The sequence below is a fragment of the Pararge aegeria genome, chromosome 2, assembly GCF_905163445.1.
Source record: "Pararge aegeria chromosome 2, ilParAegt1.1, whole genome shotgun sequence".
Lineage (NCBI taxonomy): Eukaryota > Metazoa > Arthropoda > Insecta > Lepidoptera > Nymphalidae > Pararge > Pararge aegeria.
This window is the reverse complement of record NC_053181.1, coordinates 8,608,229-8,622,704: the sequence shown is the minus strand read 5'-3', so window position 1 is coordinate 8,622,704 and position 14,476 is coordinate 8,608,229. Positions and strand designations below refer to the sequence as shown.

The 14,476-nt window shown below is 37.3% G+C and overlaps 2 protein-coding genes across 5 annotated transcripts; one reads left to right on the top strand and one right to left on the bottom strand.

Annotated features, from left to right (window-relative positions):
* Positions 1-1,614: 1,614 nt before the first annotated feature.
* Positions 1,615-4,765, top strand: LOC120630360. Its single transcript, XM_039899570.1, has 3 exons — positions 1,615-1,675; positions 1,984-2,154; positions 3,870-4,765. The coding sequence occupies exons 1-3, from the start codon at positions 1,615-1,617 to the stop codon at positions 4,763-4,765; spliced, it is 1,128 nt and encodes a 375-aa protein (XP_039755504.1).
* Positions 4,766-6,279: 1,514 nt separating this feature from the next.
* On the bottom strand, positions 6,280-13,436 carry LOC120628844 (14-3-3 protein zeta). Of its 4 annotated transcripts, none has more exons than XM_039897510.1 (5): positions 13,311-13,436; positions 9,510-9,845; positions 8,142-8,265; positions 7,467-7,630; positions 6,280-7,218 (listed from the first exon to the last, which is right to left on the bottom strand). In XM_039897510.1, the coding sequence occupies exons 2-5, from the start codon at positions 9,807-9,809 to the stop codon at positions 7,063-7,065; spliced, it is 744 nt and encodes a 247-aa protein (XP_039753444.1). In that variant the 5' UTR covers positions 9,810-9,845; positions 13,311-13,436; the 3' UTR covers positions 6,280-7,062. The 4 variants fall into 4 exon arrangements, with proteins under 4 accessions (XP_039753444.1, XP_039753418.1, XP_039753426.1 ...); XM_039897484.1 differs by lacking the exon at positions 7,467-7,630 and adding an exon at positions 7,727-7,890 and having other exon boundaries at positions 13,311-13,435; XM_039897492.1 differs by lacking the exons at positions 7,467-7,630; positions 13,311-13,436 and adding exons at positions 7,727-7,890; positions 13,024-13,254.
* Positions 13,437-14,476: the final 1,040 nt, after the last annotated feature.

Below are 14,476 nucleotides of genomic sequence, written 5' to 3'. Positions count from 1 at the left end.
AATTTTATATCATTAGATTATGGCGACTTCAACTTGAGCTAAATAACTTAACTATAGGGGTGGCCCTGTTCTACATCTTTGAACATCTAAATAGGTGAATATTAAACTAAATAGACATCATTCTCCCATCTAACTAAACGCAAACTTTGATTTTTAAACGGAAGGAAATCTACCCACAACAGTTTTTTTTAAATCCTTCCCAAACTGCTAAGCTATTTGGAGACTCGTCTAATTTCCTTTTATACAAAGCAACTACCCGACTTTTTTTCATAGCTTGGCCTAGTAAATTCTAATTTATTAGTAGATATATTTTGTTACCATTGATTTAGCACCTATTTATGACCTCCACCTAAAAAGGGATGAGCCCTTTTAGGTGGAGGTCATGAATAGATGCTCTTAGTTAAAGTCCTGTTTTTAATTCACTGTAGTTGACTGGTAGTTGCTAATGTCACGTTGTAAAATTATGTTGTCACATTTATTTTAATAGTTATTTTCCAGCTCAATGGTTATTCAACTCACTTGCAAAAAGCTAATTGGACATGGGAACATACCTAAGAAAAATAATAATAATTATAAATAATATAATAATTCTATATGAAAGGGGTCAATAGGTATTTATTAATAACTAATTAGAATATAGGCAGATTTATCCAGAAAATGTACACGAATTTTGTAACATAAATTATTTTAAGAAATTAAAATATCACTTGCTTAAACGGTTTAGGAAAACATCCTAAGGAAACCTGCATGCCTGAGAGTTCTCCATAATGTTCCCAAAAGCGGTGGAGTCCATAAATTGGCACTGGCCCAGCGTGGTGGATTGCGGCCAGTGGCGTGCACTGGGTATGCATACAGTAGGAAAATTGCATAAAATGGTAAAAATTCTAAGAGAGCTTTATATAAATTTTGTAACATAAATTATTTTCTTTCCATTAATAATCTGATAAAACCGTAAACGTTACTTTACTCCAGTGAATTAATAGAATAGACAATAATGAGTAAATGAATTGCTTCATTTCAAGCGCATGGTAATGTATCGTGGTTTCTTACTGCCTCATAAAATATGTACCTACTTAAGTACTACGTACATAGCCTAGTTGATAGGGCTTCGACCTCCCTTACGAGGGGACGAAGTGTGATCCAGACACGCAGGTTTTTAGGTTTTTTTCAAACCAGTAAAAGCCCGGACTTAGGCATTTTGCTTCGTCATCGTCGTCCCCCATAAAGTCCCAGAAATTTTAAGATTCATTTTATAACAGTCGTCATGACCCGCCAACCCGCATTGCAATAGCGTGGCGAGTCTATGCTCTTAAACCCTGTCTCCGATAAGACGAGGCTCTGGCACAGCAATGATGATAATTAATAGGCTGAATAGGTATGATGCTTAAATTTATTACTATTATTTGTGATAAAATAATAGTAAGTATAGCTAAAAACCGTCCGGAGTTCGGTTGGTGACCCTTGACTCCTAGGTAACTAACTATGTTACTATAGGATCAGACGTCAAAAGTCTGTAAATGAAATCCTTTTTTGACATGGGACCTGTGGCTACGGATTGTGTGATATACCTACATCGTCAGGAGGCGTCATTCTTTCAACGGTAAAAACCTTATGATGTCAATTCTTCAAATCGGATCAGCCCCGCAGTCCAACATCTACAGGAAGAACGTGACGAGTATTGAATAATAATGACTACATACAGCTACCTGAGCAGGCCTTATTATTAACATTCGCATACGCTATGCAAATATTTTAAAAAAGAAACAACCCAAGCCACGCCAAGTTCAGTATATTCGCGGCGGCTCCAGTGTTGATACTCCAGTAGTTTATCAATCAGAGAATAAAATAACCAGTGTCTGTTAGCCGATATAGTAAACCGAACCTTGCGTGCACATGTGCCCGCCACAAACTACAGAGTAGAGTGGTGATTCATTTCTGGCAAAAAAACAGTGAGGGCCAGCGGAGAACGCAATTGACGCGAAGTCATTGATCCCTATGCGTTCCCCAACGGCCGACGCGACGCCATGTCGGAGCTCGTGCCTGGACCGCTATTCCCGCCACTCGTCCTCGCGATTTTTATTGTCTGCATCGCCGGCGCCGGGGCTTTGGTCAACTGTGCTCTCTTAGCTGCACTTCTCAAGCGGTCAAGAAACGGTAAATTTTTAAAAACACTAGCTGCATGTTACTTAAGTAATTATGAGGCCGCCTTTATTTCTTCCGTGCTATAAAAGGTGACATTTTATCATTTAGCTAAACTTGAGTTTCAGGATTGTCCTGCATCCAAAAGAAGCTCTACCTGATTATCATACTCGTTTTTTCTGGCTTTCCGTATCCGGTTTTAACACAAGTCTGAAACTCAATTATTGTAAAATATAAAAAGTCGCCTTTATCAATATCACGACAGATATTATGAACAGCAAATCTAGCGATCTATGGTGGCCGGAAGTAAGGAAGAGTGGCTCTGCGGATAAAGTATGTAGGAATTAATTAATTGATGACATTTGTACTTCGCCGATTACCTACTCGGGTATGTACAAATGCCAGCAATTATAACTGTGTGTATCTACCTAAAGTCTATATTTGTTTTATTTGTAAACCTTCTTTTTGTAAATCTCATTTGTAAATCTTTTTGTTACTTTTTAATTTAAAGTTTATTTTCACCTTGATCCAGAAAATAATCAAAAGGCACTTTAAGAAAATTCCTTTTTAATGTGTTCCGTTTAAATGTGTTTTTATTTATTTATTTCATTGAATTTGGTATTTTTTTATTTTTAAAACATTCTTTACGCTAAAAAATAATAAGATGTTTTTATTTATTTATTTCATTGAATTTGGTATTTTTTTATTTTTAAAACATTCTTTACGCTAAAAAATAATAAGAAGATTGTTTGCATTATAAGACAAGTTAAAAAAAGTAGAGTGTGCATTCAGTCGATTGAAAGATGAAGTCAAGCCGGCCAAATAAGATCGTAAGATATGTGAATGTAAATTAAAATACGGACGGAAGTGGTAGGTACAAAGACCTACGGAAAAGTGGAAACTGCAAAAAGTAGTTTGTAAAAGCGTTATTTGAATTATAGGTAGGTAGGTACCACAAAGTGGATACCATTTAATCCGTTTTTATTTACGCACTGTATGCTTTTGGTGAGCAATTTTAAAATATTCCTATGGCCTCCTCTATACCCTTTCCATGGAAGCAATATGAGTAGTTATACCTATGTTGCTTCCGTTCAAGATGTGAATTGTACTTTTTATAATTTAATTTGTTGTTAATATGCTTTAGACGTTAGTTTCTTCATCTTCTGAAATTTTATAATAGGTTTATAATAGGTTATCTTGTAGGTCCTATACCTATAAGATAAGAGGATATGGAATGGAATCGATAGGATATGGAATGTTAAGACGCCTCTCTACGTCGTCGCCTGTACCACTAGATTCTTCAATTTCGCAGCAGATGAGATCTCTTAAATAATCATCATATCAACCCATTACCGGCACACTAAAGGGTACGGGTCTCCTCCCACAATGAATAGTGTTAAGGCCCTAGCCCTAGTAGTAGTAGCTGGCCCAGATCGGATCAGATCAAAACAGACAAGAAACTTTCGCATTTGGTTCTTTGGTGGTATTATTTATTTATTTATTTATGAAGTTAAGATCTACCTAAAAAGCTATGGGGAAGACGATGGTACTTACCTAAAAACATCAAACCTAATCTGAAAATATCTCATAATAGATGTTCTTTGAAGAGTATTATGCTGGTCAGGCTAATATTATATTTAAAAAAACCGACAGACTTTTGCATATTTAATATTTGTATGGATATTTTTTAAGGTTCATTATTTACTGTAACACATATTTTCTTTTTCCAGGGTTGTTCTCAATAATCATACAGCTAGCACTCGCAGACATTATCTTAATAGGAACCTCCGTAGGGCCCGAAATATGGTCTTACAATGCAAGAACATGGATCTTCGGAAGGAACTGCTGCATAGCATACCGCGGACTCAGTATAATCGCTTCGACGGCATCCCTATACTTAATTACTACAATTGCGCTTCACACTTTAGCTACCGCTAACCTGGAAGAAAAATCTATAACTCTCAAGAATAAAAGAAGCGACCGCGATGATGAAGAGGAAATAAGATCTTCACGCCACAGTCTTGTGGCAAGCAGTGATACTTCTACTCCTCCGCGTACGATGAATGTGGATTATCGTCTCGCGGACACAAGAGTACCAGTTGCTCCACCAACGGTCTTCGTATGGGTGCTGTCTGCGTCATTAAGTATACCAGAATTTACTTTTGCTACGACGGTTCCGTATGATCAAGATGTCGTCGCTTGTACTTTAGTGGACACTAGTCATAGAGTTAATATGCATTCTATGGTCGCTTTTTTCAATTTTTTTCTGCCAGCTCTAATATTATCTAGTGCCAGCGTTCTTATTATATGTAAACTGAAATCCAAGAAGATTAACAACCTAGAAGGAAGCGAGACAATTCAAACTTTAAAATTATCCTTATGGTTGAATTTAGTGTTCGGCATTTTCTGTGTGCCACGCTCGCTTTTTTACTTTTATAGACTCTATGAATTTTCCGCAGACACTAAAATCGATCTAGGACACGAAGGTAATATTTTATTGATAAAATTAATATTAAGTGCCGTGTATCTCGCTGCGCCATTACTGCGTCCCATATTATGTATAAGTTTACTGCCTAGATTACAAAAAATGTTTTCATTTGGATTTAGAAAAATCGATGAAGTGTAAAAAAGAAATGTAAGATGGCAGACAAGCTGTTCCTACATTTGAACAAAGTGATCTCATGATTTATTTTTGTAAAAAGTAAAATAACTACTATCGGCATTAATTTGAGGTAATTAGGAACTAAGAGTAGAGGATATGAATACATCATGACTGATTAAACTAAACAAGTTAAAAACAACAAGCTTATGATTTGTGGGAAAATAAAATATTTTAGTAAGATAGTTGAAGTTTTAGAACAAGCATGAACCTTTGACCTTTACCTCCCATGCTTCTCCTATACTAAATAATAAATAGATATCCCTGGTTCTGTAATCTGTATGCTATAAGATCACTGGGATCATTAATGAACAATGTTGTAAAAACGGGAAAAAATACTCCTTAACAGAACTTCCGTGGCGTGCGCCGTGTAGACAACTCGTTGAGAATTTTCTTTTCCCATAGAGTCACACTGTTACTCGTTGCAACAATTTTTTTTATTAAATGTTGCCAACGAGTCACACCCAAGGAACAGTGCGTGGCAATGAAGAGAAAAAAAAATCCAAACCGAGTCTCAGTGCGACACGATTGGTGAGACTCGTTGGGAACTCATCGTACATGGTGCATAGTCTCCGATGACGACCGCATCCCCGTTAACCAGAATAGTTAACTTGAAACTGGTTATTAAAAAAATAATGCCATCGCATTTTCCCAGATATCCATCATCCTCGTCATTCACCGGAGTGAGATTTAAGTAAAATTCAATTTGTGTAAACTGTGTTTATGAGGACGGTTTCATAGCTTCCGTCGTCTAGAGACATGGCATATATATAATTAAACTCTTTGTAAGAGTACAGCCCTGAAGAAGAAAAAGACAATGGAGGATACATACGGGGATGAAGGGACTTTTTTCAATAATATTCAAATAGGGACGATGGGACCTAGATAGTCCTACCTGCGTCTTTAGCGGCGTTCAAGTTTGCGTCAATCACTCTTGCTAGATAGAACTAGCATATATTTACATCCTGCCATCACAGGTGCGTCCGCCAATGACGAAGACGGCATAAGTTACAGAGTTTTGTGCGTTTAATCGCACGCGGGATTTAAATTTGAACGCCGCCGCGGACGCAGCAGGTTGCCTAGGCGATTAAATTTTTCTGTTTTAGCCCCTTGTTCCAATCCTACTTAGGTAATATACACCCGGATGGTTCTGGTTTTAGAATTGATAGGCAACGAGGGTAAAAGCAGTCACGAGTGAACCAAATGAATTCCTACTTTCCATTAGAAAATGGAACTTAGTGGAGTTTCAATAATATTAGGTATAGGTATTTTTGCCAGTATGTTACATTTTCACGCAACTGTCTTTTATTAGAGCGGATGTGAACATTCGCACTCTGAAAGATGTACCTAGTAAAGTTTAACGCGTTTTAGGTATTTTGGAAAAAGGTGAAAACTACGTTGAGTATTACATAGTTTAGATAAACATCTTTTTGGGGTTAATAGGTGGCGGTTTATTTAAATATTGGTTCTAAAACTAAAAATTGTATTTAATACAAAAGTTTATTGGTGAAAACATGAAAAATATAATAGATTAATTAATGGCTGATAAAATGCAGCAGAAATGTTACAATATTCGTCCATCACAAAACTATTTTGCTAATAAATGCCTGAAAGTTCAGAATGCTATCAGTTAATCGGCGATGGGCACAACAAAATGGTTAATGTCAACAATAACATTCACTTTGGTAATATACGTAGAGGACATCACAAAAACCACATAAAAGACACTAACAAGTTTTTTGTGCCCTAATTGAAAAACAGCCATTACATTTTTGCAAGTTAAATAGAGTTATGAAAAATCTAAATTCATCAGGTTACTCGGGCGTATTTTAACAATTTTAATTAACTATTTGCGTAAGTTTTAAAGGAATCACCATCATGATCTCCATTTCACTGCGGGCATGCGGCGAAAAGGAATGTAACCGGGGGCCGACCGGACTCGCGTGAAGTAATCTAGTCGATAAAGGAAAACACTTTTAACTTAAGAAACCGTAATTTTAATAACTTAAGTTATAAATATTTATATTCATCAGGTCAGCTCGATATCTGTAATCCAGTGTAAATACAGAAATACAAAACCGTCAAAGATGACACATAACATTTAATTTTAGACGGAACGTGAAGGTCCGCCGCGAACGACATTTTAACATTTTTTTTTACAAGCGACGGCTCGCGACGGTCGCGGGGGGCCGCGCCGCGCGACGTTCTCGAATGTTACTCGCTTCTTACAAAACACCGATGAGAACAATGCGGGGCGCGGCGCCCTAGTTATCGCCGCCCTCGGCTGGCTCGTCGCCGTCGCCCTGCGTGTCCGACGTCCACAGCGTGAGGTTGTCGCGCAAGAGCTGCATGATCAGCGTCGAGTCCTTGTAGGAGTCCTCGTTGAGGGTGTCCAGCTCCGCGATCGCGTCGTCGAACGCCTGCAACAGAGCTTCGCTGTACAACCCGCTACACGCCCACACGCGCACGCTACACTCTGATGCTGGCCGGGTCGAGGTTAATTGCGTTGCAACATTGCCATGCCGATACAGTATTAGGTGACTTTGTCTACAGGGGCAGTCCGTAAGTTTCCTCATGCAAACTAGAGATATGGAATACATATAGTTCAGTTAGTAAGAGGTAACGTTATTGGTAAACCACACTAGATCTCTGTGCAATTGAAATAAACCTGTTTAGCTAAGTGGCACGCCCTCGCTGGGGAGTTGATAATCTCGTAATAAAATACGGAAAAGTTGAGCGCGAGGCCGAGCCTGATGGGGTGGGTGGGTTGCATTTTGGCCTTAGCAATGTCGAACGCCTCCTGGTAGGCCTTCTGCGAGTCCTCCACGACGGCTGCGGACAAGCGAGCACGTTAGTACACGAGCGCAGACAGGGTCGCGCCTCGAGCCAGCCAGCACAGAGCCTATGCAAACTGACGCTAATAATGACCTGTTTGGCGAGCTGACACGCCTTATCTGGTGAATTTAATATCTCATAATAGAAGACGGAGAAATTTAGCGCCAGCCCCAGCCTGATTGGATGTGTGGGCTGCATTTTCGCCTTGCTTATTTCGAAAGCATCCTGGTATGCCTTCTGTGAATCATCTACAACAGCTGTAATGCAAAGATAGGTTGATAGGTTAGCTAGTAAAATTCATTTATTAAAAAAAAAAAAAAAAAATAGAAATACAAATCTCAATTAAAAATAGTCGATTTGATGATAGTCAAAAAATCGTCAAATTATTTTACTAGTCACTTACTTTGATTTTAAACTATGAAAACAAAACGCAAAACTCCTTAAACTTTAACAAGACTTTCAGCTAAGTTATTGAAAACAAATGGTTACAGTTTATTTCTCAACTTACAATTTCTGGTTTCTCCTGTGGCCACTTCTGCAAGGTACCTGTAGTAATCTCCCTTCATTTTAAGGTAAAATACTTTACTTTCTGGATTACTAGCTTTAGGGATAAGGTGTTTGTCGAGTAAACCCTGAAAAAATATATAATTGTATATAATGTCATCTATTATATACACAGTAAAATATGAAATGGACGAAAAGGTTTAAATTGTTTTAAAAAATATGTAGATTTTACAGTATTAATAAAATTGTGCAAAAAAAAAAAGTTATAAGTAAATAAAATTTCGAATTGTTTTTAAATCTTTAATCAATAATTAGAAATTGTATCCCTATTCTTTAGTTAGTTTAGTAGTAGTGGTATAATAAAGTTGTGTCTAAACACGCGTAATGATTCTTTTTTCCTACACCCACCTCAGAAAAGGCAATACTGCAGCACAGTATTGATTTTGTAAGATTCTATAAAAAAAAAAGCCCCATTGAATGCGCCTTCGATACCTATCTACGATTTCCTATAAGTTTACTTTATATAAGCGCCTGCAAGATCATTTCTCATAATGCAAACGGGTCAATACTGCAACACTGTATTGATTTTGCGAGATTCTGTGAAAGATCCATCGAATGCGACTTCAATACTCTTCGATACGATTTCCTAGTGATATCAGTGACTGCGAGATAATTTCTTATAAAAGATGAATAGAGCAATGGTAATGTCTAATCACGCGAAGTCAATTTTCTTTTTCATACACCATTTGTAGCACACCATTGCAAACGGGTCAATACTGCAACAGGGTATTGATTTTCTAAGAGGCTATGAAAAGCCATCGAATGCGCTTTTGTTAATCATCGATACGATTCCTAGGGATATAGGTGACTGCAAGATGATTTCATGTATAAAAAAAATTAATAAAGAGCAAAGGTAATAGGAAGACAGGGCAACGAACGAAGATGGGATATCAGCGCGCGCAGTGACGCGGCGCAATACGTCACCGCGCCGCCGCCGCCCGCCCTCCGCCCCCGCCCCGCTTGCCCGCACCGCGCCCTGCATGTCCCACATGCTACCTATACCTAAAGCCTAGCCTGCTATATACACCGCCCCGATTAACGTACTGAGCCTGTAGAAAACTATCACGACAAAAATGCGTTTACATCACCCCTCGAATTGGCAAAGTGCAAATAAGATGACGTCATACGCGTAGGAAGGCTAATCTGGCATCATCTACTACATTTGAAAAATTCTTGAACGATTATCATATCACATTTATTAAATTTATGCTTGGAACAAAAAAGTTCAAAAAGAAAAATAATAATTAAAAAAAAAAAGAAAATAAAACACGATATAACATAATCCTATCCTATTACTTAAATTACTACTTACCAATACGTCGTAGCAGATTTCTCGGAGTTCTTTTTCTACTTTAACCCTATATTCTTTTGCCATCTGTTGTTTTCTTTCCGAGCCTTCGGTTTTCTGTTCAATTGAGGATATGACTCGCCATGATGACCGTCGGGCGCCCACCACGTTCTTGTATGCGACGGAGAGGAGGTTCCTTTCCTCGTTGCTGAGCTCGACGCCGGTTTCGGTGACTTCCTTCATCGCGGCCGCCATGTCGTCATATCGCTCAGCCTGCTCCGCGAGCTTGGCGCGTTGCACCAATTCCTCCTTGTCGACGGACATCTTTGATGATTTAAGATGACTATATTACTGATGCCCCTGTAAGAAATCATATAAAGGATAAAAGAAAGGAAAAAAGGCGCCCAGGCGGGTGGAACGCGAGAAAAATTCTCAGAAAGACTAATCGTATGGGCGTCACTTTCACCGAAGCGAATCCAATAGGGTATGAGTCATCATGAAATATAATAGGTACACCTCGCACCTTGGATAGAGGCTCACGAGCGCACTAGCGCAATGTAAAAATTCGAAGCTCGAGCTCAATGAGCGGCCCTCACGCCAATCGCGACATCGACGCGGCGTCCGTTCGGCTCGACAGCATTACACAGACTCGAGTGACTGACTAGGCTCGCGCCGACGTCGAGCCAGTGAGCACCGACACTGCGCCAACGGTATTGATCCAGCTACACGGGATACACACTCCAGACGAAATACGACCAGTGCGACGCTTGCACACACCCGCGCCCTCACCCCCACGCCTGCGCCCCATGCACCGCGCCACCCATCCGCCACCCTCGCGCCTCACCGCGCCAGCGTTCGACCCGCATCGCGCCGACGGCCCGGCGCCTGCCTTGTTGTAACCACCCCCTCACCTACGAGTATCTATCAATCCACCTTCCAGATTGTCCTATAGCCTGTTGCTATGCACCCACGAATATCAATATAGTAAAAAAATAAATTATAGAGGAATTCAATGTAATACTTTATAATTATTTCTTTTTATATGACTAATAAACAAGGAGCAAGCGAACTATCTTAAAGACGATAAAAAGCAATAATTTCTAAATTAATAATTTAGAAGTCAAATTACGAATATTATTAACGCTTATTACTTTCGTTATATTATTTTATCGTCTAGCAGGCCAACTACAAAAGGGAGAAATCCCGCAATTACGTAATAACTAATGGTCCCGTATTTTTGATAATATTTAAAGACATGCACTGATTGTATTTCATAATTATTATTATATAACGATGTACAAGCCGGACAAATGGGAAATAACACAAGACAACTTTACGATTTTTACCTAGTGCTTATGTTACTAGGAACAAGCACTAGCTCTTTTACTATAAAGGGGTGTGGCTCTTAAGCCGTGAAACTATAATTCTGACTTAAGTCTTGTATATTGCATATTGAAAGATTACTTGATCATTTTTATGTCTATATCCACATATATTATAAAATTAATGACTTTTAGTATAGATAATAAATTTAATGGAATAAAAAAACATTATTTATTCTTCTGTGAAATTATTATTAATAACAAACAAAAAAGCCTAAAAAACTTTGGTGGGTATTTTATAATACTAGTTCCTTTGCAATATTAATTTAAATTAGTACCTTAAAATACCAAGGATTTGGAGTTTCTTTATGTTTAAGGTACCACAAAATATTGCACATTAATATTTCTTTTGGACATATAAATTAAAGAGATCAAATTTATTGATATTACAAATAACTGCTACTTTATCTGATGCTCTAAGATTGAAATTTGCTAAACTGGAAGGAGTATGTCAAAGCTGTTTTAATGTTGAATTATGCAAGACTGCTCAATTTGTAGTAGTGTGACATCAGTCTAAATCCTACCACTGACTGCTAATATGCAATTCATGAACTCTCATATTTGGCTCCTACCAGGAATTACACCCACATTTATACAGCTACGTTGCTTATAATCAAAGATCTACAACTTATATTATGGTGATGATCAAAAAATTTACGCAAGATATCAAATCATAACCAAAAGGTTCTGTAGAATGGCAGATTTATATCCTAATTTAAATAAGGTGGTCTAGAGAGATAACCCTAATAATATAATTCACATTTGTGATAGAACTTTGATTGATCTGTCCTAAGAAGAGTCAACAACTTTTCTTGTTAACTATTCTAAGATTAATATTTGTTTTAGCTAGTTAGTATAACTAAATTGAAATACTAGATAAAGAGAAAAAAAGTTGTGCATTTGCATGCATTTCAATTACTTTGAAAATGTTCTTGTGTATGCTAACACTGTTTCAAATAAAAAGTCAAAAATATTTAATACACACAAATATGAGTCAGCAAATCAATAAGACTGCAATGCAGGTGGATTTTGAGGTTTATGAATTATTAATACTATCAATTATTTTTCCTAAATTCATTAATACATATTTAGTAAACCTTGTCTATTTCTTGGTGTTACAATTCAATCAGGACTTATGAGAATAATATTCTTAACATTTCTAGTCTAATTAACAGTGTTCAGTGTTAAGATTTATTGAAACATATGAAGATTGTTTATGTAGTGAGATCCTTTGTTTCAAACCTACTTTTAAGGCATGTATGCATAAATTAGTTTTGAAACATGACTTTGTGGCTCCTACATGCTGCATAATATAACAGATGAATAGAACTTCATGATGACATTATACAGTCTCATAGCCTTTATTCCAGGTTAATACCTAGGTACATCTGATATAATTATATGTTATACTTCTTATATAAGAAAGTGTATGGCACTTATTATATTAGTTTTTCTCAACCCTCCTATGACTTATCAAAGAATATAAAAAAAGCATTTCCTGTGACCACATGGCTAATAAAATATTTGTTATATCTCATTCATTATCAGATTTCGGGAAAATGATAGTTCAAGAACTTCAGCCTTTTTAACTACCTATATAAAAATATGAGAGAAGTTACATGCGAATAAATGAGTCATTAAAGTTTGTAATGTGTCATTTATAATTAAAATAATACAACCTAACCTATGTAACCGACATGATGCCCAATATAATAAAATCAACGGTTAGCCAGCAGAAGTTTGCTACTCCTAGTTGATATCTACGCACGTGCCATGTCTTCGGTCCAAAACGCTTGTTATTTCAGCTTACAGTCTTCTATCTATGATCATCTTACACTTCTTGCTAATGTTATGCACACTATTCCATCTAAAAAATGTCCTTCAATCCTCTAACACTGATCAACTTCAATGACATAAATCGTTATCGACTAAGATAACGGCGTGACCGAGTACGCAAGGCAAAACTACGACGCACTAGCCACTAGCGAAATAATAGCTCGCTTATTCAACTAACTATGCTGCTTAAGATTATTTGTCACAGGACCACTGTATTATTAATAGTCTGGTTGAAACAATGCAGGAAGATGCTTATTGAAGCAAAAAAAATTGATCCCGACTGTCCGAACTGAAGTACTAAGAGCCAAAAACCCACTTACTGTATAATTTCAAGCCTCGTCCCGAAGATAGTAGAATAAGTTTAAAAGGAATTATTTACGTAGATTTCAAAGCATTTGAATAAGCAATTGATATCTATTGCTAAATAAAATCTAATTGATAGCTAACCGCACCGCAACACCGTGTCGCCGGCTCGGGCAAAATGGCTGCTACAAGGGACACTCCTTTTATGCGTCACATTCACAAATGTATGGTGTACAATAATTTAACGTAAGCACTCAAAAATTCACAAAATTAATTGCACTTTATGTTATCGCAAAACACTTACTTGTTTGAAGGGATATAAAGTAATTAAGCCAGCAAATTGCGACACAATTTCAAATTTTCTCTTGCGTTGAACGATACACTACACTGACGGCGGCGGGGCCAGAGGGGAAACAAATAACGGAACAGGGTTCTCAAAGATGGTCAGCCATTTGTCAAAATCACAGTCCATCACTAGTGATTTCTATTCTCTATGGAATATCAATTGTTTTTTGTCTTCGTCACAACCACACAAAACAACAGAGATAGAATGAGAGATGTCTCAGAATAAAAGCAAAACGAGGTACGATTACCCGCCATCGATTTTATTACAACCGGAAGTAAATGAAAAGCGCAATTTTTAAATATAACTTTAATTTTTACAAAAATTCATTCGCAGTTGAACATGCTAACGACAATCTCTCTCACTCACACTCAACTACAATAAAGTTGAAGAGAATAAAAGAAGCATTTATATAAATTAAGAAAAACTTAAAAACAGCCTTCTTAGTCTAGTTCTTGGTATGTTCAATCACGGATCCGGAAATACTAATTCACAATTTTAATTAATTTCAAAGTCACAATAAAACTATCAGACTGCATGAATGAACGAAACGAGAATAAAATGGCTACCTTAGTTTACTGACCTATCATTTGGTTAATACTATAAAACTACTACTACTACTACTACTAATATAACACGAATGCTATGGAAAAGGGATTAAAGACACAACAGAAAATGAATTTCGTTGTCAAACAGGGAACCAGTATATTATTTTAGCTATATTCTACGGCTGAAATTTAGCGAAGTATGTACATTATGACATGGTCGATCACCTGGTGACCTTCTGGTCTATCTCACCGACCATTGGAAGTTATTGATAGAAAGGGAGAGGCTTTCGCACTTGGCTTGGATACTTGCATAAGGCACTTCTTTCTATAATCCTACGGGCTGCCTGAGAAACTTTGCGTTTGGCTAGCCTGCTTTTACCCTAACCCTAAGCCCATAAATGCGTTCTAAAGGTTTCAGTGTTGGCGCCCGAACTGTTTATTCTGCATATCAGACACGGTTTAAATTAAAAGTTTCATTTTAGAAGACAGACACAAGTGTTGCCCTCTAGAAAGTGCATGCACAGCCCTCTCTTCTGTTGCTTGTCTTGAAGCTTGTGTCCGAAATTGCAGATCTCCTGG